At 40.2% G+C, this 23,213-nt stretch overlaps 1 protein-coding gene across 1 annotated transcript; it reads left to right on the forward strand.

Annotated features, from left to right (window-relative positions):
• Positions 1–1,139: 1,139 nt before the first annotated feature.
• Positions 1,140–15,441, forward strand: LOC148355093 (alpha-2-HS-glycoprotein). The gene is made up of 7 exons (XM_088350380.1): positions 1,140–1,516; positions 4,932–5,042; positions 8,510–8,597; positions 9,465–9,631; positions 12,484–12,591; positions 13,561–13,647; positions 14,712–15,441. Exons 1-7 carry the CDS (start codon positions 1,289–1,291, stop codon positions 15,195–15,197), a joined length of 1,275 nt encoding a protein of 424 aa, XP_088206506.1. The 5' UTR covers positions 1,140–1,288; the 3' UTR covers positions 15,198–15,441.
• The last annotated feature ends 7,772 nt before the right edge of the window (positions 15,442–23,213 follow it).

Below are 23,213 nucleotides of genomic sequence, written 5' to 3' on the forward strand. Positions count from 1 at the left end.
AAAACCAGTTTCAATCAAAGAAAAAAGAGTGTTTGAATGCAAAAAAAAATATTTGACACTCACAAAATTGCATTTGAACACTTTTTGGATTGAAAATGTTTTCTTAGGCAGCACGGCGGCGCTGTGGCTAGCGCGTGTGCGGCACAGTCCACAGGTCATGAGACCGAACCTCCTGTGTGGAGTTTGCATGTTCTCCCCGTGCTTGCGTAGGTTTCCTCCGGGCGGGTGTGAATGAGCGAGCAAATTGTCTGTCCCTGTGTGCCCTGCGACCGGCTGGCAACCAGGTCAGGGTGTCCCCTGCCCACTGCCCGATGATTACTGGGATGGGCTCCAGCACCCGCGCGACCCTACTGAGGATAAGCGGTGCAGATAAGAGATAGATGGATGGATGTCTTCTTTGATTGAAGTCATCTTTTTCGTGTTTGCATCATGATTTGAATAGGACATTTGTGTATTATTCAATCCAAACAAAAGTTTTTTATTCAAAATATACATTTTCAAATAAATAATAATATAAAGGGGTTCAAATCCAGCTCCGGACTTCCTGTGCGGAGTTTGTATGTTCTCCCCGTGCTTGCGTGGGTTTCCTCCGGGCACTCCGGTGTCCTCCCACATTCCAAAAACATGCATTTCAGGTGAATTGGCCGGTCCAAATTGTCCCTAGGTGTGAATGAGCGAGTGAGTTGTCCGTCCCTGTGTGCCCTGCGATTGGCTGGCAACCAGTTCAGGGTGTCCCCTGCCCACTGCCCGATGATTGCTGGGATGGTCTCCAGCACCCCCGCGACCCTACTGAGGATAAGCGGTGCAGCTAATGAGATGAGATGAGATAATAATATAAAGGTAATTTGAAGTCATTTTTTCCGATTGAATCACTTTGACATAAATATCCCGCAGTGAGCGGGTGCTTCCCCATTGGTCAGACATGTTTGAGTGACAAGTGTTCAAACCAATGACGTTTTTCTGACAAGTAAATCACGGTTGCCAACAAGCGGTGGTGAAATTGTTGGTAAATATGGTTGTATATACTTACCAACAACTTCATTGAGGTTTTTTTTTTGTTTGAAAATATGTTGTTTGATAGAAACTTTTGTTTCGATTGAATAATAAAGACACAAATCTCCCTCCATACTCCATCAAATATACTTTGCCCTCGGCGTGATTTCGACATCCCTCCCAATTTTGGTTCCTAAAGTCAACACGCGACCAAGGCTGAGCACAAACAGGAGGGAACAAACTTCACTTCCATCTGAGCTTTCGACTTGCTGCTCACGCAGGATCCTCTGCCAAGATGCAGAAATCGATTCATGCGTCATCGCTACAGTTTGCTTTGATTTTAATTCAAATTTTGTATCTGAATGGATTCGCGCTGGTGCCTTTCGAACTTGCTCCAGTTCCCTGCAACGACAAAGTTGTGGAGAAGCTTTCTCGTCTGGCTGTCACTTACATCAACGAGGATCGGGACGAGGGTTATAAATTTGCCCTCAATCGCGTTGCCAATGTCCACCTACATGCTCAGGTAAGTGGGAACACCGATCGAGAAGCGATATTTATGTTAAAAGTTGTAAGAAAATGATCAAATATTTCACTCCTCAGGTAAAGTGTTCATGTCCTTTTTGGCTGATGAAATTCAAGTTTTTCGGACGGTACAAAGTGATATCACACGCGTGGTCGTGATTTTCTTTTATTCCAGGATGAAAATTGTGAACGTAAGAATAGGACTGTTTGAGTACAAGTCCAAATGCCAACCCAAACCCCTAAAAGATTAGAAAGGAAGAGTTTATTTGAGTAAGGAAGAGTTTATATGAGTATATCTAAAAATTTCACATCCCTGCACGTGCAACAAATGAAGCTGCAATGATAATTTTAGCCAGAAGATGGCGGTGGCAAGTAAAATATTTTAAAGTGACACACACCATGTTTAAGTGCAAGGAGATCCACACAGGAATGTCCCAACACGTCATTGCACTTCAGTTTTATATTTACAATTTCAGATTTTATTCATTGTTTTTATTTTGCACAAGTGCACATCCATTATTCGCTATTCTTACTCGAAAACCAAATCTGAAATAGAAAAAAAGGCTAAGCCAAAGTGTGTATACATTTTTGGGACATCCTGTATATGCTTGAAATTTGCAAAATTATAAAATGAGTTTTAAAATGTATTGATGTTAAATAATACTTAAAAAAGATAAACATGTAGGAAAACATTTGAAAATTCGTTTTTTTCACATAAAATAAGACTATACAAGTTATCTTCAGAATTTTAATGCAAATACCCTATGTTTTTACTAAAAAAACAACAACTTGGAGAGTAAAATTAGACTTGAGTAGCCATCATCTCATCTCATCAGCCGTACCGCTTATCCTCAGTAGGGTCGCGGGGGGGCTGGAGCCCATCCCAGCCATCTCCGGGCAGTGGGCAGGGGACACCCTGAACTGGTTGCCAGCCAATCGCAGGGCACACGGGGACAGACAACTCACTCGCTCATTCACACCTAGGGACAATTTGGACCGCCCAATTCACCTGAAATGCATGTTTTTGGAATGTGGGAGGAAACCGGAGTGCCCGGAGGAAACCTACGCAAGCACGGGGAGAACATACAAACTCCGCACAGGAAGTCTGGAGCTGGATTTGAACCCACGCAGGAGGTTCCCATGACATGAACTGTGCTGCACAAGCGCTAACCACTGCGCCGCCGTGCAGCCCAGTAGCCATCATATAAAAAACTAAATAATAAAAAGGTATTATTATTTTAAATAATAAAACCATTATTATTATTTCTTACTCGTGACCTGAACAAGGATAAGCAGTTCGTAAATTAATGAATATCCTTTTTTTTAATTAGAAAATATCATTATTATTATTTATTTACTCACTTTATTTTTTTCTATTTTTGCTATTACTTTTTTTTCCTTTTCTTCTCGGATCTGTTGTCATGTCTTTGGATTGGTGCTGTTCCGAGACCATATATGTATGAGTATGTAATATATATATATATATATATATATATATATATATATATATTTATTTTTTTGGGAGCTTTTCTAGGACATGTACCGATGCCAGTATTGGTTTTGGAGCTGTGCTACTCTGGATGTTTGTAATGTACTGTTGCACACTTGTTTTGTCTGTTTTGAATAACGTTTAAAATAAGTACAAATACTTGAATAAGAATTATTATGAGTTAGTAGTATTAGTTATAGAATGGGATTGCCTTTGTTGTCATTGATAAAAACAGAGTGAACATTGTTTAAAATGAGATTAGATTTGCCTCTTCAGGATTATGATATCACAAAAGACATTCACTCATTCAATCTCTTATTCATTAATTAATTAATTCATTCATTCATTCATTATCAGAACCGCTTATCCCCAGCAGGTTCATGGGGCTGCTGGAGCACACCTTAGCTGACAATATTTATACACAAAATATTTTGCACTAAAAAAAGAACAAACCCTATACAATACAATGATGTAATCCATAAACATATGCCCAAAGAGTAGGCTGAAACTGAAGCTTTTAAGTCAAGTCAAGTCATGCTTTTTTGTGACGTCCTTAATCACAATGGAGCCTCAAAGGGCTGCATAGACCACAGATGATTGCAAACTACATACTATTATTACACCATCCCCTGATCTAAAACCTACATGAGGGCAAGGAAAAACTCAAAAACCTCAACATGAGGAAAATGACGATACCTTGAGAAGGGACCGCACATGAGGTAATCCTCCTTCCAGGATGACCAGGCTGCAACGGATGTTGCAATAACTAATAATACACAGATATTGTCAACAGGAAATATAGGTCGTTCATAAGCTATAGAATAGAAGTGTGTTTCAAGCCTACATTTAAACAGTTCCACTGAGGTTGCAGATCTAATCTCAGGGGGCAGAGCATCCCACAACACCTGCGCCCGAATGCAGAACGCTCTTGAACCTTGGGATTTTAAGTGCCGTACCTACGCCTATTCGATTTTTTCCTTCCAGGGAAGACATATTAAAGAAAAAAAAACAAGAAAACAATCTTACTCCACAAAAGGTAATTAGAAAACAAAGAATCGACATTTCAAAGCAACAATGGTACCACTAGTAACTCCTATAACATACAGTATTACTGTATACTGTAACCCTAAAAACCTTTGATACTGTATATTAATCTTATTTAGCAAAATTCTCTAAATAAACACATTTATATCTAAACATTTAGTGTATAATATTTTAATTTCAATTTAAATTAGTATAGGAAAATTTAAAATTCTGAAAAGTCACACTTTAAATAAGGAAAACAATGCCACTGAACCAACATTTTGGTGGACAGTGCTGCTTACAACTTCAATGCTAAATAAATGTGTTTTTTTCAATTCGTAATAACATGGATTAAGGACATTATTGTCGTTGTGTATGATCATTAAAAACCTTTGAGTTGGTCTTATTTCCTGTTTAATGACGTATACTGAAGCAAAGCAATGATCGCGATGAACAGACTGAAATGCTACTGTAAGGTAGGTGAAAATTGCATTGCCATTCTGATTAATTATTACATTACAACGAAGGGAATGTGTGATACTACACACCTAGGTCATTGCGGAAACTTCAAAAGAAAGAGATTGATATATTATTGTTGTTCGGTCAAGAAACCACCTAAATCAATGCGTACGGGGAGTACAGGGAGCCTACAAATGCATGTTGGCAAGGATCAGGAAATCCATCATCTTTTGGACGATTTATGCCAGTTGACCTTGATAATTCATAGCTTGACCATATTTTATTATGAAACTGTCATAGATTAATATTTGCCTTCCATTCAAAATGCTCAACGATCGCATAAATGTTACGGAATACTTCTACATTACTACTCTTCTTCTCATGAACTTGTGCAATATTTTCATGGTCTTGAACCTTTTCCTTGTGTTTATCCTCTGCATGTCAGGGCCCAGCAGGCAATGTCTATTACCTTGACCTGGATGTACTAGAAACCAAGTGTTACATAGGAAGTCCAAAGCCGTGGAAACGCTGTGATGTCAGACCATTCATGGAAACGGTGAGAGAAACACACATACTGTACAAATAAACTCTGTACTATGACTCGACCTGTGAGGACCCTTTGAGGTTAACATTACTCACTAGCCCAGGTGTCAGGAATCCATGGCTCGCAAGCCATTTATCGTTCTTTTCATAAATACACCTGGCTAGGGGATAAATTCGAAATTGCACAATATTTACTATATTGTCACGTGTGAAGCCGAGATAACACTGACTATTGAAGAGTTTGGTCCAGTATGTATAGGGCCAGGGTTGGGTAGAGTTACTTTAACTTGATTACTTTCAATTACTTTTGAATTACTCCAATACCAAATATGCTAATAAAAGACAAAATAAACTAAATATGAATAAAATGACTAAATTTTGTGCAGGCTTCGGGAGTAACGGAATACATGGAACGGCAAAAATGATGTTGGCAAGCTGTTTGGATTTATTTTCATTTTGTTTCTGTCGCATTTTATGTTAGTTTTGCTGGAGATCAAAGAGATCAAAGCCAGGAGAGAAAGCTTACCACGTGTTGTGAGTCATAGTTTTTTTCATATTTAGTTTCTTTTGTCTTTTATTAGCATATTTGGTATTGTAGTAATCCAAAAGTAATTGAAAGTAATCAAGTTAAAGTAACCCTACCCAACCCTGTATAGGGCTCAGCCTCAACTACAGTTCACAGTCAAGGTGTCACACCCACACATCCTGTTTTGGCTGTAAGTCGCTAAAGAATCCTTTATATAGCAGCTCATTAAACAATATATATTCATTGTAGGGACACTTTATGTTGAAAACCAACAGGACAAACTGCAAACACCCAAAAGCTGTAGAAAATCACCCGGAACAGTTTGTCTGGGTGTGCTGTAGCAATAGGCATAGCTATGCAAAAAGCACGTGCACTCCTTCTCCCCCTTGCCCAGCGCCAACTGCACTGAATGTTAATATGTTGGTATCGCCGTTTGCAGTATTTTGTGACACATTTACAAAAGAACTTTGCTCGAACCATTTTTCATATACATATATCTTTCCATCCATTATCTGCACCGCTTATCCTCAGTAGGGTCGCAGGGGTGCTGGAGCCCATCCTAGCTATCTTCGGCCAGTGGGCAGGGGACACCCTGAACTTCTTGCCAGCCATTCGCAGGGCACATAGAGACAGACAACTCACTCACTCATTCACACCTAGGGACAATTTGGACCAGCCAATTAACCTGACATGCTTGTCTCTCGAATGTGGGAGGAAACCGGAGTGCCCGGGGGAAACCCACACAAGCACGAGGAGAACATGCAAACTCCACACAGGAAGGTTTTTATCTCATGACCTCAGAACTGTGCCACACACGCGCTGCCTTGTTTCCCTAGAGGAGCTGAAACATATTTTTGGAACTTTCGGCCTATTTAGAAAGGCATTTTTCATACGCATGTAATTACATATAATACAAAGGCAACATGCATGTTTTGCTCCAATCACCCATTTGTAAAAATTCCAGCACATTCTTGTGCTCCACCCAGCGCCTCCTCCCATTTAGTGAAAACAACCGGAAAACATTGTGATCTTTCACTGTGTATTTATTTTCTCAACTATGCTCATGATCAAGGGCGGCACAGCAGCGCAGTGGTTAGCGCACAGTTCTGAGGTCATGGGTTCAAATCCAGCTTCCAGCCTTCCTGTGAGGAGTTTGCATGTTCTCCCTGTGCTTGCGTGGGTTTCCTCTGGGCACTCCGTTTCCTCCCACATTCCCAAAAAATGCACGTCAGGTTAATTGGCTGGTCCAAATTGTCCCTAATGATGAATGAGCGAGCGTATTGTCTGTCCCTATGTGCCCTGCGACTGGCTGGCAACCAGTTCAGGGTGTCCCCTGCCCACTGTCCGGAGATAGCTGGGATGGGCTCCAGCACCCCCGCGACCCTACTGAGGATAAGCGGTGCAGATAATAGATGGATGGATGCTCATGATCAGTAGTAGGCAAACTAAATAGTAAATAATGTACCAATAATACAAATACAGAACTTTTTTGGTGCCAACTTTGTCCCTGTTGTCCCCCAAAAATACTACTAGAGAACTACAACAAAATACAAAAAAAATACTACAATGATATTAGGTATAAAATTTAGTGCTTAAAAACTGTATTATTTCAATTTCATTCTGGAGAGAAAGAAATACTGTAGCAATACTACCAAAATACTGCTTATATCAATACAGTCTTATAATGCAAAAAATAGTACAACGCAAATACTAAAAAAAATAATTATAAACAGTATAACAACACTCAATACATACCGCAGAAATATTACTTTGGAAAAAATACAAAAATGAAAATACTTCAAAAATAATTCTGCAGAAATACTACAAAAATTCAACTACAATAACACGACAAAATTTAAATTCTGGATATACTACAAAAATACTACAGAAATACATAAATACTACTGAAGTAATACTACAAAATACTACAAAATACTACAACAAATTCGACTGCAGAAATAGTACATAAATACTAAAAAAAATGTAAAATGTAGTGCTTAAAACAAGGATCCAATATATGACTTTACTTTAATTGTGAGCATTTCAAAACAATTTGATAAAACTAATACATTTAAAAAACAATGTTACAAAATATAATATGTAGATGTCTGTCTGTATATTTATTCATAAATAAAAAAATGGGTATAGGTACTCTGGGATTGGTTGGCCCCAGCGGGCACATATTTTGCAGCCCCTGACACCAAATAGCAGCCCCCCACAGCTTACGATAGTAATGTTGGGGTTGTCCATCGATTCGATGATGACCATCTTCTTTTATTTGTGAGTCTGCTGATGTTTGAACAGTCCGATCCTGGATTGTGGTCGGAGACTCAGGTAAAAGAGGATACCTGCGCAATGACGGTTTTTAAAGTGGCGTAAGGGGTGCGCTTTCCCCAACGCCACTATCTTGATTGTAAAGAAGATGGTTCCAGTGGCAAGGGAGACCCTAGACGACCGGCATCTTTCTACAACTGCAGGCGGCTAACGGGATCCAGGTCTGTAGGAAACCGCCTCAAAGCGTGCCGCCACCAGCTTTTGGGATCACTCTTAGTCTGGACTCTACCCTTCGACCTTTTTCGGCTTGGGTAACCCTACCAGGAGTATGAGACTCCCGCCGACATAGCTCTAGGGGTCATGGAGACGCGCAAAGTGCCCCACCACGATAAGGTGGTGATCCGTCGGGACACAACGATAGTAATACGGTTTATCAAATGGAGTACATTCAAAAATGTAACACATATGAAAGGGCACTAAGAAGTCAAACATTTGGAATATACCTGAAAAAACAAACATTCAGATGGCAAGGTTTTTTTCTGGTCTTTTGCACGCGCGGCCAATTCAGCTCAGACCGCAACTAGCTGCTTTTCTTGGGAGAGGCGTAGTTTTTGGCAACGGAGCTTCTTTCTTCCGAGTGAGAATATCTCATTCTTCGAACATGTGAATTTCCTTTTCAGCAAATCTCTGGTAACTGCAACACCACCGTCCTTCACACATTAGATGGATACTCCTACTTGTACAGTTACGACTGCACTCTCGTGCCAGGTAAAGTAAACATGATGTTTGAATTAGTTGTATTTAGAAAAATCCTAATTCAAATTTGATGTATCCAATAAAGTTGTGTATCTCACAATTTTAGGCTATGATTACTGTTATTAAAAATTTTCACTGAATATGTAGTCACGATTGCATTAGTTTTCCAGCTATATTCGTTTTATCATTTAACCGTAACATTGTTATTTTGATTATCACATAAATTCAAATTATGTGTATTTATATATTCAAATGAAGTATAAACTTCTTGTTGTATTCCCATCACGTCTCAATGTATCTATTCAATGGTTAAACTTTCTCACCACTGATTTAAGTTGTGTTCCAATTTACCATGAACGGGGGAGGCCTTGTGTCTGTCTATCATACCGGCTAAGAAATCCAGTTATACCCTTAACATAGGTGTGTTATGAAGCTTGGACTTCCTGATTTTGTTTGGAAAATTCCCCCTTAGTTTTGTTCTTGTCAAATAACACCTTTCTCCAGTTTTGTCTATGCTTGGGAAGGACCTTGTATTGTTGACAAGCCCAGAATATTCTGTTTATTTTGTTTCAATGTAATAAATGTACTCAACAGAATTGCTCTCTTCGGCTATTTCTTCGTCCCAAATTCTTGCGGAACCCCGCATGTTGAATTGAGCAAATAGTGGGACACGGAGAAGCAGCCACCCATGATACATACAAATAGTGTACTTAAATAACACATTTTTAATGTGATAATGCTCAAGGAATGATATCATTTTTCGTAACAATGAAAGTTGGACAAATTTATATCAGTTTGCTCAAATGTATTTAAATACCATATTTAACATCAGCAATTATAGATCAATGACTACTATTTATATTTCTTTTTTCCATGCAGATCCTGTCGAAAAACTGCAACAAATCTGCCCAACCTGCCCGGTCCTACTTGAAGTCGACAGTCAGCAAGCTGTACTGGCGGTTCAGGTCTCGCTAGAGTCCTATAAAAAGCAGTCGACTCTGGGCTTGGGACTTGGAGTGAAGCGGATCACCAGAGCTTCAGAACAAGTGTGAAATTCTTGTTACTCATTCTGTTTGTGAGGGACAAATCTCTGAAGCAGATTTTATCACACAGATATTAATTGATAGTTCAGCCTGTCTTCAAATTGAACACATAAGAAAAACCATGAGCCATTAGTATTATAGAGGAGACGTTATATAAAAAAACAAAACTATAATAATTCTTTTTTCACATTATTATCATTTATATATATAAACAGTATAAGCTTTTATGGATTAATCATTATTAGTATTATTAGTATTATTATTAGTATTAGTATTTTTACAATAGTATTTCTACTCAGATAGTAAATACACTTGTCAGGACCACATCATTTGTTGTTTTCTGTTGACACAGATAGTCTATTTTTTTTTACTCTCACTTTTTGGAAAATTGTCCGTATGTTTTTAACCTTATTTTATGTTTCCGTAGTGCAGTGGTTAGTACATTGGCCTAACACACGAAAGGTTCCCGGTTTGAGACCGGGTGGAAACATATGTTGCCTTGGAGAGGGATGGGTGCCACAAGGCTGTATTTGCCCAAGACAAACCACATGAAATTGTGCCCCTGCGGCCCCAGTGGTTAAGGGATCCAAACCAAGCAACCAGGCAACCTAGCAACAATTTTTTTAGATAGATAGATACCTGCTACCTTATCGTGGTGGAGGAGTTTGTGTGTCCCAATGATCCTAGGAGCTATGTTGTCGGGGGCTTTAAGCCCCTGGTAGGGTCACCCATGGCAAACAGGTCCTAGGTGAGTGGCGAGACAAAACGCAGATCAGAAGACCCCTAATGATGAGACAAAACTTTGGTCCTCGATTTCCCTCGCCCGGACGCGGGTTACCGGGGCCCCCTTCTGGAGCCAGGCCTGGAGGTGGGGTCCGCTGGCGAGCGCCTGGTGGCCGGACCCTTACCCACGGGAGCCGGCCGGGCACAGCCCGAAGGGACGACGTGGGACCCTCTTCCCATGGGCTCACCACCTGTAGGAGGGGCCAAAGGGGTCGGGTGCGCAGAGAGCTGGGTAGCAGCCATCGATAACTCCTGTGTAATAATCCCTTAATGTCGCTTTAAAATAATGTTTTCCTAGGTAACGCGTAAATGAGTGTATCCTGAGATGGCTCGGGCATCTAATAAGGATGCCTCCTGGACGCCTCCCTCGGGAGGTGTTCCGGGCATGTCCCACCGGCAGGAGGCCCCGGGGGCGGCCCAGGACACGCTGGTGAGACTATGTCTCTCGGCTGGCTTGGGAACGCCTCGGTGTCCCGTCGGATGAGCTGGAGGAGGTGGCTGGGGATAGGGACGTCTGGGCTTCCCTTTTAACGCTGCTGCCCCCGCGACCCGACCTCGGATAAGCGGAAGACAATGGATGGATGGATGGATAGATAGATACTTTATTCAACCCCCGTAGGGAAATTCACACTTCCAGCAATCTACCCCGTTGTTTATTAACAGATTAACATGATGCCCTAGGGGTGCTTGTAGCGGAGCGGATGACGTCACGCCAGTCCAAAAGTTCGACATCCCTGCGGCAAATGGAAAACTTTTCTTTGTTAAAATCCAGGGATACACCACCTCGTGTTAGCAAGTCCGCCTCCTCTCCGATTCCCCCCGGCTTTCGTGTCTCTGTTTAGCGGCGTTGAAGCCGGATAGCTCCGGGTAGCTCCGGGTGGCTACACGTTAGCGTCCGGAATGCTAAACGTGAGCCACGTTTCCGCAAAACACAGCAACTGCGCTCCCTGTGCGCTTAGATGTTTTCCACCAGCACTCGATGATCTTATTTGGTTTTGAGTTCGCATTTACCATGATTACGGATGGTACCGAAGACTTATAACGCCGCTAGCCGCTTTGCTAGCTCCGGCTCTTCTTCCACGATAGGCCCCTTCATCACACCGGCACGAGAATTATTCAGGGCAAGGAGTTGAAATTCCTTGAATACACGCATTTTTGTGCGCTAAAACCCATGTCCCATAGGATAGAGGTAATCCATAGTGTAGTTGTCAAAACGGGAAGAAAAAATCACCGATGATAGGAGCAGACAATAAAACAATAGGGCAGCTGCTGGAAAAGGCAGCCGCTCGTGGCAGCGCCGCTTTGATGTAGTAGTGGTATTAATAGTAGAATTAAAGTTGTCAGTATTGTCCCTCAGCAACAACGTACTACACATTGTTTACAATGGGATTAGACATGGCTCTCAAGAATAAACAGTTAATAAATTACTTAGAAGTGAAAAATAAGATAAAAAAATAATGTTAGGATAAAAAGGGAAAATATTTACAAGGTTGTTCTTGGAGACTGACTTAACATGTATGTGCAACAGAACAAAAGGGCAATGAAAATGTGTAAAGACATTATCAGCCATGTATTTTCAAAATTAGAGTTGAGAAGTAATATATGAATACGTATTATCCTATACATAGGCAAGATATGTCATTTTTCCCAGTCTAGAGTGCTTGTCTAGGGTGGTGATGGCCTTGGCAGAGATTTTCTGGGACCTCTTTAGTCCATGTTTTAAGGGACCTGTAGCGTCTGACAGAGGACAGCCAGGGTTAGTCCTTTATAATGTTCTTGGCTATGTTGTGGTATTGCGGGCAGACAATGTTCCCCACAGATCAACCAATGATTTTCCAGGCTGTGTTAATGACTTTCTGGAGGGTTTTTACGTCTGCAGCTGTGCTCCCAGCATACCACACCACAATACCACGCCAGAAGGCTTTCACTGTAACTTATGATTCATGTTTTGTTTTTGTTATTTTATTTATAATTCTTATTTTTCAGTATTAATTCCATTAGTATTTATCTGTTTATTTATGTATTCTTTTATTTTTGGGCCATTTTATTACCATAAGAGTTCTGTTTTTCAGATCGTGCCTGTAAAAGCCAGATTTGTCGAATATACTGTCCAAGAGTGTCCAGAGGGAGTGACTGAAAAAGGCACCTGCCAGCAGTTGACCTCCACATCAGACGCTGAGGTTTGCAATGACTCAATTCCGACATATATATGCTCCACAGGCGGACCCACAAATATTTTGAAAAACACTTCTGCATAAATATACACCTACCATGAATAGATGTCTGGCACTCTAAACAGTAAAGTAAACAACATCTTTGGCCAGACTTTAGGAAAACAGAGAAGTTAGTATTATTCATTGCCACATAAGTAGAAGTTTTGCAAGTAGTCAGGGGCTAAGCTACATGGAGGCCAATGTTGACTCCCCCCACCGGTGGCCAACCAAGCTTCTCTAAGTCTCTGGTAAATTTTAAGAGCGGAAATGTGCGTAAATAGCTCCATTTTACTGCTGTTTTGAGAAAACCACACTACAAAATGCCAGACTTTAATACATTTGAAATGATCATTCATCTAAACCAAAGGGAAACAAATGATTGACTGAATGATATAATTTTGTATCTGCTTATAAAGTCTTGAATCCGATACATGAGGAGAAAAAGAACACAAAATGGGAATTGGGGACAAGAGTGGCTTAATAATGGTTTATTACGAGTGTTTTACTTACATTGTATATTTTATCATCATATTATTACTCTTTTTGTTTGGCGGGCCGGATTAAAAAGCCCGATGGGCCCAGTTTGACTGCCTCTGATTAAAACACCTTTAGTTTAGTTACATGCAGGTTATCAAACAAGCTTAAATTTCATGCTAGCTAGAGTGTGTTGCGCACAATTGATATGTACACTTCTGCACTCCCTGACAATGGATCAGGTTTATGTGGTCACTGAACTTTTATTTTAGTTATTACCGGTAATTTGTTTTTAGTGGTATATGAGAGTTGCGCATGCTTGCATATAAAAAGGTATATGCTCTGTTATAGTTCTCAGCGGTTACCTCACAGAATTTTTTCAGCTCCACTCTTTCAAGCATTCATGCCATTTTTGTGTCATCAATCTATTAATTGAGCGCTAATATTCTGTCTTGCTTACAGACTGCTGGATTCTGTACAGCATCTGTATATGGAGACCTGCATGCTCATCCAGAAGTACAAGTGTCCTGCGAGATGTTCAAAACACAGGTAACACACACAGTCAAAAGTAGTTCAACATGCACTCTTAAAACACTTACGTATGTCCAAAAATAAACAAAAAAATGAAGGGAAAAAACCTTAAGTGATTGTTGACTAGTCAAATTTTACACCCCTGAATCATGATTGGATTTCAACTGTAAGCCTCTGAAAGATCCCCATGTCATGATTACCGATTTGGATCACCTGTGCCCGTTCATTTGGCGCCAGCCGCTGCGGCCTACCTGATTGGTTCCCTGTCCCTTTTAAAGCCCAGTCCTGTCACTCTCCTTTTGTCAATCCGTCAGCGAACCTCTGTTGTTCCAAGGCAAGCCTTTTTGACCCTGACTCCCGCCTGTCCTGTTTTTGCACTCGTTTCTCCACCTGTCCGTTCCTGATCTCCCTGTTCGTCTCCGGCTACAACCTGTTTTTGATCCCCACCACGTCTGCTCTCCCGTCCCGGCTTATGACCCGTTTTTGATCCCGACCAAGTTTTTGCTCTCCTGTCCAGGCTATCGACCTGTTTTTCTGTCCTTGGCACCGCCATCTTCCGCTACGGAAGATCCATTTCCGTATTCGGATCACGATCCGATTGCGTGAGCGGCTTGCTTCCTGCGTCAAAGAAAGCACCGGATCGCGGGCGCTGCCCTTCCTCTTTCTATTCAATAAACTTGTGGTTAATGCTACGCATTTGGGTCCTGATTCTGTTCTGGGCGTGACACCCCAGCCCTCTAGCTACGGCTTAATTTTCATTCAATTTGACTACATAAGTGTTTTTCTAGCATTTGGCCCCTGAACTAAAATTAGTTCGACACTCCTGGCCCAAACAATATTGCAATGCCATTTATATATATGTATGTGTATATATATATATATATATATATATATATATATATATATTTATTTATTTATTTTATTTAATTTGGTGGATTCACCTGTTGAATATATATTACATTGTGCAGTAAGGTGTAACCGATCTTTCAGAGCAATATTGAATGTTTGACGTTCTAATTAAAGCTAATAACAGCAATTTTGTTAAAAACTAGTATGATGTGAACCGATCTGTCCCTCCACAGAAACGGGATTTCCTTCGCCCTCTGCAGCCACAAGGTCACGAACTCCCTTCACAGCCTACTATTCCAACATTGCCTCCATTTTATAACCCAAGGAAAGAGCAGCAGCCTGCTTATTCAGACCCTACACCAGTCCCTGATCCTCAACCCACACCTTCCGACCCCACTCAGAATACACCTGCGCCTGTGCAACCTTCATTTAAGCCCCGTATCAACTTGACTTCTTCTTCTAGTGAGTCCGATGAAGATAATTTAGGTGGACAACCATCAGTGAATAGTTCGTCTGAGTCGTCATCTTCTGAGGAGACAGGAGGCCTGCCGGCTCTACGCCCACCTTTTGGCTTTCACTACAAGAAATACGACCGCAAGAAACGTCAGGTCTTGACGGAAGGTTCACCGCCCCCCAAACCAACATTCTTGTCTGATTTCCCAAGTGGATCATCGCCTTTCCGTTCCTGCCCTGGTCCTGCACGATACACCACGGTTTGAAGGTTTTTTTGTGTGTTGGCGAGGATGGTGATACTCTCCTCTCTAATAGCACCCATCTGCGCTTACAGCTTAAACTAATATGATGGACAAATTAGCTTACTCACTAGATGATGTACATTAAAGACATGTACTAACTCTGTATGTACAGGAATTCAAAGTCCTTGTTCAAAAAAGCTTGGGATTTGTTTCCAACATGTCGAACCAGTCAATTCTCAAAGAAAATACAACATTCTGAATCACATTATTTAACAAAATGTGGCATCGTTTATTACAAGGATGGGAAACCTGCACCCTGCAAGTCACATGCGGCTCATCAGGCTTTATAACCTGGCCCGCCAAATGTTAAAAATATAATGATTTAAATAAAATGGTTACTAAAAGTAATACGTATACCTGTCAACCTATACATTTTCCCCATGTTATTTGATTTTTGATCATTTCAAATTTTGTACCCTGTATAATATTTTCTGTGTTGGGAAATTAAAACAAAAAAAATCCCTTTTTTGTTAGACCGATCTCGTCTTGCCCAGTTTTGGCTCTAATCTGGATCGACAACGTCATATTAGATTGCTAATATTGTAGCGATCACTCTTCAAAATTGTAATTTTGACATTAAGTCGAACCTGGAAAAAGAGGTCCAAGGTGCAGTGGCTTGCGAAACTATTTGGCCCCCTTGAACTTTGTGACCTTTTGCCACATTTCAGACTTCAAACATAAAGATATAAAACTTTAATTTCTTGTGAAGAATCAACAATAAGTGAGACACAATCATGAAGTGGAACACATTTTATTGGACATTTTAAACTTTTTTCACAAATAAAAAACGAAAAAGTGGGTCTGCAAAATTATTCAGCCCCATTGAGTTAATATTTTGTAGTGCCACCTTTTGCTGTGATTACAGTCGCTTGGGGTATGTCTCTATGAGTTTTGCCCGTCGAGGAACTGATATTTTTGCCCATTCCTCCTTGCAAAACAGCTTGAGCTCAGTGAGGTTGTTTGTGAACAGCAGTTTTCCGTTCTTTCCACAGATTCTCAATTGGATCAAGGTCTGTACTTTGACTTGGCCATTCTAACACCTTGATATGATTTTGGTGAACCATTCCATTATAGCTTTTGCTTTATGTTTTGGATCATTGTCTTGTTGGGAGACAAATCTCCTTCCCAGTCTCAGGTCTTTTGCATACTCCATCAGGTTTTCTTCCAGAATGCTCTTGTATTTGGCTCCATCCATCTTCCCATCAATTTTAACCATCTTCCCTGTCCGTGCTGAAGAAAAGCAGGCCCAAACCATGATGCTGCCACCACCATGTTTGACTGTGGGGATTGTGTGTTGAGGGTGATGAGCTGTGCTGCTTTTACACCAAACATAACGTCTTGCATTGTTGCCAAAAAGTTTGATTTTGGTCCCATCTGACCAGAGCACCTTCTTCCACAGGTTTGGTGTGTCTTCCAGGTGGCTTGTGGCAAACTTTAAACGACACTTTTTATGGATATCTTTAAGAAATGGCTTCCTTCTTGCCACTCTTCCATAAAGGGCAGATTTGTGCAGTAAATGACTGATTGTTGTCCTATGGACAGATTCTCCCACATCAGCTGTAGACCTCTGCAGTTCATGCAGAGTGATCATGGGCCTCTTGGCTGCATCTCTGATCAGTTTTCTGCTTGTAGGAGCTGAAAGTTTAGGGGGACGGCCCGATCTTGGTAGATTTGCAGTGGTCTGATACTCCTTCCATTTAAATAATATTGCTTGCACGGTGCTCCTTCGGATGTTTAAAGCTTGGGAAATCTTTTTGTATTCTGATCCGGCTTTAAACTTCTCCACAACAGTATCTCAGACCTTACTGGTGTGTTCCTCATTCTTCATGATGCTCTCTGCGCTTTAAACAGACTTCTGAGACTATCACAGTGCAGGTGCATTTATACAGAGACTTGATTACACACAGGTGGATTCCATTTATCATCGTTAGTTATTTAGATCAACGTTGAATCATTCAGAGATCCTCACTGAACTTCTGGACACTTTGCTGCACTGAAAGTAAAAGGGCTGAATAATTTTACACACCCACTTTTTCGTTTTCTATGTGTTAAAAAGGTTTAAAATATCCAATAAAGTGTGTTCCACTCCATGATTGTATCCCACTTATTGTTCATTCTTCACAAGAAATTACAGTCTTATATCTTTATCTTCCTGAGGACAGTGAGAAACCTTCAGCAAAACTACACTATTTAAACTCTCCAAAAATGTGCTTGTACAGTGATATTACTTTTACCAAAAGGATTATAAAGTATATGTGACCTGATCTTCGAAATGAGTCACAGTGAGGCAAATATCCAAAATGGGTTTTTGGTTTCAATGGACCCTGCGACTGGCCGGCAACCAGTTCAGGGTGTCCTCCCCCTCCCACTGCGCGATGACAGCTGAGATGGGCTCCAGAACCCCTGCGACCCTACAGAGGATAAGCAGTGCAGATAATGGATGGATGTTATCAATGGAAGTATAAGAAATTAGCTTTAAACCGATACTGTACTCAAACCTTTATGATGAACTAATTCATAAACATGGCCATTTGAATTACGGCCTTCCATCCACTTTTTGCTGATTAAAAAACCTGCAACAGATGTCTGGTGACGCCCCTGATTCGTAGTTTTTTTTCAACATATGCCATTATCAGTCCTCAGTGGCGGTTTTAGGCACAGGCGAGGCTGGCAGCCGCCCGGGCCGGCACTTTTATCATGACACATGGTGGGGTATGATAACATTCCAAAATAAATAAATAAACAAGTTTGTGCCACACAACGTTTTTGTATGATTTAACAACATATGATTTTGTCTGGGGCAGCACGGCGGTGCAGTGGTTTGCGTGTGCGGCACAGTTCTAAGGTCTTGGGAACCTCCTGTGTGGGTTCAATTCCAGCATCCGGACTTACTGTGCGGAGTTTGTATGTTCTCCCCGTGCTTGTGTGGGTTTCCTCCGGGCACTCCAGTTTTCCTCCCACATTCCAAAGACATGCATTTCAGGTGGATTGGCCGGTCCAAATTGTCCCTAGGTATGAACGAGCGAGCGTGTTGTCTGTCCCTGTGTGCCCTGCGATTGGCTGGCAACCAGTCCAGGGTGTCCCCTGCCCACTGCCCGATGATTGCTGGGATGGGCTCCAGCACCCCCGCGACCCTACTGAGGATAAGTGGTGCAGCTAATGAGATGAGATGAGATGATTTTGTCTCTTGTCAAATGGGCGCCCCTTCATTGCAGCTTTGATGCCCCTGCTTACTGTGAATGGGTGCGGAGAGACTGAGGCTGAGACGAGGAAAAGGGTAGCGGATGGGCAGCGTGGGGGACACTTCACCTTTGACTGGGGAAGGAGGAAGATTCTCTGTATTATACTACTATACATAAAAAGTAGTTGGATCCAAATAACGCACATTATTCATAACTTTTAAATTACAAAACAACCGCTTCACATTTTTTTCGTTTTGCCAGTTACATTGGTTTAAGGGGAGAGTGAAAGAGGGGTGGGGGGCTTGGAGGTGGTCTCACCCAGGGAATAATTTAGTGTCGAACCGCCACTGATGGTCCTGACTTTCCGCTGAATGGGTCTTTGTAGTAAGCGTCTACTGTGCTGCAGGGGGCAGTAGAAATCTATTTGTATTATTGACATCTCAACTTGGCGGTTATTTAGCTTTGGATTTAGTTTATTCAAAATGGATGGTTGGACTTTGGCAGCATTGGACACTGTGAAATAAAAACGCAGTTTCTAAATATATTTGATTTGTTTTGGGGGGCTAAACTCAATTTCATTTCCGTGGTAATATTTCCGACTGTCCCTGAATGCAACGACCGAGTTTCTAAATTAGAAGCAGATTTCGAGAGGTGGGAGGAGTTGCCTTCTTTCCAAACTTGTGCTGCCCGAGCCAAAAGGGTCGTCTTTCCTCCACACAGATGGTCGGATAAATCTCACTGTAAACAACTGGAAAACATACCCATCTCGAGGACTCAAAACACAAAAGGTAAGTGCGTTTTATAACACAAAAGCCACAGCGTCGTCCACCACTCATTAAGTAAATTAAACCGTGCGTGACGAGTTAAATTTAAAGTTTTGCTCTCCGGTCCCCCTGCGTTGAAACTACCCTACTTGTGCTTTTGAATGGATCGTACAACATTTTATTTTTTAGTGAGGTTTCTAAAACGTGCCTTACAATTGTCCTTGTTTTCTCTGATTCCCGTCAAACGGAAACGTAATGACAAATGTGACTCAACAGTTACACACGACGAGTACGTCATCACTAGTCATGGTTTGTGCCCAGTACAGCAGACAGTAAAGTCCCTTTTCTGTTTTCCACTTGTAAGCAAGAAAAGCAACCGAGTGTCTGCCCTGAAATTTTATGGGTTTTAGTCAATTACAAGGTATTCGCTCCTGTCACATTGAATCCTAGACTACAACCTAATTAAAATGGTTCATGAAAACTAGTCATTACCAACAGGCATGGTGAAATTATGCATCTCAGGTTCCTCTGAGTCAATTGCTTTGTATTTTCCTTTGGGGGTAAGTAAGAATGGAAAGTCTGGAGTGTGCATCACTTTTTTAGGCGTTGGCTGAAGGTCTCACATACTGAAATGCTTATGGATAAGAATACTAGTGGGTAGCATTTAACAGAACAATTTTAAATAAAAAGTGGTTCTCAGACAAAATAAAAAAACAAAACAAAATACTGCACACCCAAAGTCCAGCAAATGGCACTAATCCACCATAATAACAAAGGAGCAATCAACAATATCAACACAAAAATGAGCATTGTTTGATTCCCATCTCCCTGATTTTTGCAGTTTTTATAGAAAGTGCATATTTTGTAATTTGCTGTAAACTAGAGTAGTAAACTAATTAACATTCATAGTATTTGGTAGCATTGATAAATATTTTGTTGACAGCCTTTTTCTCCAAAGTTATTGCTGCACATAAAAATAACCCCAAATACATATTAGTCATGGTATTTACGTGGCAGCGGGTCAATTCATAGGACTCTACTCATTTTGCTCATAACTTTATGGTCTTCTTTAATAAAAATATTAAATTAATCCAGGAAGAGATTTCTAATAACCACAGTCTTAATATGTCATATCAAATATTTGACTAGTTCTTTAAGTCAGTGTTTCTCAACTGGTGGATTGGGGCCCGAAACTGGTTTTTGGACCTGTGTTCAGGGCCTTGTCAAAATAACGGTAAGAAGAAGATTAAAAAACAAAGGGACAATTACACTCTTTAAAAGTAGATGGCGATAATGCACTGCCAGATCTCTTTTTCCTTTTTGAGAGGAACCACATCTCATTTCATTAGGTTTATTTCCCTTTTCTGACCGTAATAGGGCAGGAACAACAAATCGATTAAAGTGATTAAAATCGATTATTAAAAGCGTTGGCAACTAATTAGATGTATGAGCCACTAAGTACGTTAAATCACTGCAAATGAGAGTGCATACCACTCTGTTGTGACGCTGAGAGTTGTAGTACCTCTTTGTGCGGGAGAGGGCGACAAGACCGTTTTTATTACAAATTATCTTTTTTTTTTTCTTCAATTATATTTTTTCACTAAAAATGGCATCATTAGAAACAAAATTGGCATGAAAGATTCGACTTTGTCATGTTTGACTGTTGAATCATGAAACAAAATTTACAATTTTCAAAGGAACGGAAAATGCTGTAGAAGTACTGAGAAAAAAAATCTGAATAAGTAAATAAAATGAATAAAACAAAAATAATAATAATAATGACATGTTTAACTCTACATAAGGGGCAGATTCTTAAGCATGTTATAATTTTTTTTATATTGGGAATGTTTATCAAATTCAAAGATAAAAAAACATTTATTGACAATATTTGATAAGTGGTTTTACATTTTTCATACATTTTTTGTGGATTAAAAAAAATATTTCACATAAAATGAAAGGAATAGCTTTCTGTTTTTGTTTTGTATATAAGTCCAAATATAATGGGATTTTTGGATACGGTGGTAGAAAATTGTATCTTACATATATATCTACATCTAATATATGTATATATATATATATATATATATATATATATATATATATATATATACAATCATATACAGTATATGAAAGACTCGCACCAGGTACGCTGCTCAAAGGTGCGTGTCGTATCTACTCATTTATATATATGATCACGAGAGTGTTCACGCTGTAATTGTGTCGCTAAACTCCCCAAAACGACACTCTACAAAAATGTGTCAGTTAGTTTTGGCGTAATAAGCTTTTTGTGTAGAAGTGATATTCGAAAGAATCCTATTTTAAATCGTTGGTTAGTTGTGATAAAAGAGACTCATTTTAGTGTCCTTTGATTGGTAGGAAATAGTTGTGTCATTTCGCCAAAGTAAATATTTTCAAAACTAACTCGATGGCCTTGGAGGTAGGGGGCCCACTCCGAGACTGGGAGGTTGCTGGTTCAAGCCTCGGCTGAGTCATACCTAAGACTTACAACTTTGGTACTCATTGCCTCCCTGCTTGGCGCTTGGTATTAGGGGTTGGAATTGGGGGGTTTGTTCACTTAACGACTCCCAACACATCAATTGGGTTGAGCGAGGGGCTGGGAACCCCCTCCTCTGTATCAATCTCCCAGAAAGAGTCAGGAATCTTTTCTTGACTCTAACCACCTCCCACTAGGGGTATATGGCTCCGGTGTGTATATATATATATATATATATATATATATATATTACACCCCGCGACCCTAATAAGGATAAGCGGTACAGATAATGAGATGAGTTGAGATATATATATATATATATATATATATATATATATATATACACAATTTTCAACTTGATTTCTATACAAGGTGCATAATCTCTGCTTTACTGTTGTATTTCCCCAAAAATGAGATGCAAAGTCATTTTAGTGATGTTTGCCCGTGCAACGTTCGTTAAGTGGTGGGCATTTTACGCAGGGGCACAACCATGGCAATTTTTATATTATCAACACAGGCCTAGAGCGCTCTCTTTCTGTTTATTGTGAATTGTTTACCCTGTAATAAAGTCTCAACAGAGTTTAAGTCACAACCCCAGTCAAACTATGAAAAAAAAACTGACTTTTAGTTCGCAAAATACAATACTTACTGAATTCTGACTGGAAGCTGAGGAATCAGTGTAAAGACAGCACTGGAAGGTTCAAGATGTGACACACACACTCCATTTTGTGAATCTGTCAGTGTTTTATTGTAAATAAATGGCGACTTTACTATTTTATGAGACTTGTAGCTCTTTGTTGGAGCAGAAGAAGGATCTCTTTTAAACTTTTTTTTTTCATCCCATCGCAACTTTTTAGAGACACACTTTCACAATTTTTTTGCCCATGTATTCAAAGTTCGATGCTCACTTGTGTTTCTCATTGAACTTTATTCGTTCTATTCAGTAGAATCCAAAGGGGAGAGGGCAGCGGGAATAGCTCCCAAACACTATCAATGGCTTTTCATACTCTGAATACTGGCATCAGTCCGATTTTGCGTGCATGCTAACATAGCTATTGTCTGGAACCAATGTAGTACAATTGTGCCACATCTCCCTTTGTATAAGGGGGATTGGCACCGTGGACGTTTATGAAAGACTAAAAGTATTTATATAATGAATGAATCAATGAGACATTAATACAAATATCTCAATACATTAATAAATGATAACTTAAACAACTAACTCAATTTGCAAAAACTAAAACACATAAGACATATTAGTCAATACATAAACATTAAAGGATCAGAACTCATGGCTATTTCATGCTACAGATCATCATAAATCATTGTCATCCACACTTAGCCTTCTCTTCAATACAAAACTCGTGCATTATGTCCTACAAAATCTCTGGTAGTAAATATGGCACCAGAAACATCATTCCTGGAAAGAAATCATGGGTATATCACAGTGAACATCACCCTAGTCGACTACTTTCATGACCAACATTTACAAACTCCCCCCTGACCCCAAAGTGTGAGTTGATAACATCACAAAAATTTG

The sequence above is a fragment of the Urocampus carinirostris genome, chromosome 12, assembly GCF_059441175.1.
Source record: "Urocampus carinirostris isolate Australia breed hairy pipefish chromosome 12, RoL_Ucar_1.0, whole genome shotgun sequence".
Taxonomy (NCBI): Eukaryota; Metazoa; Chordata; class Actinopteri; order Syngnathiformes; family Syngnathidae; genus Urocampus; species Urocampus carinirostris.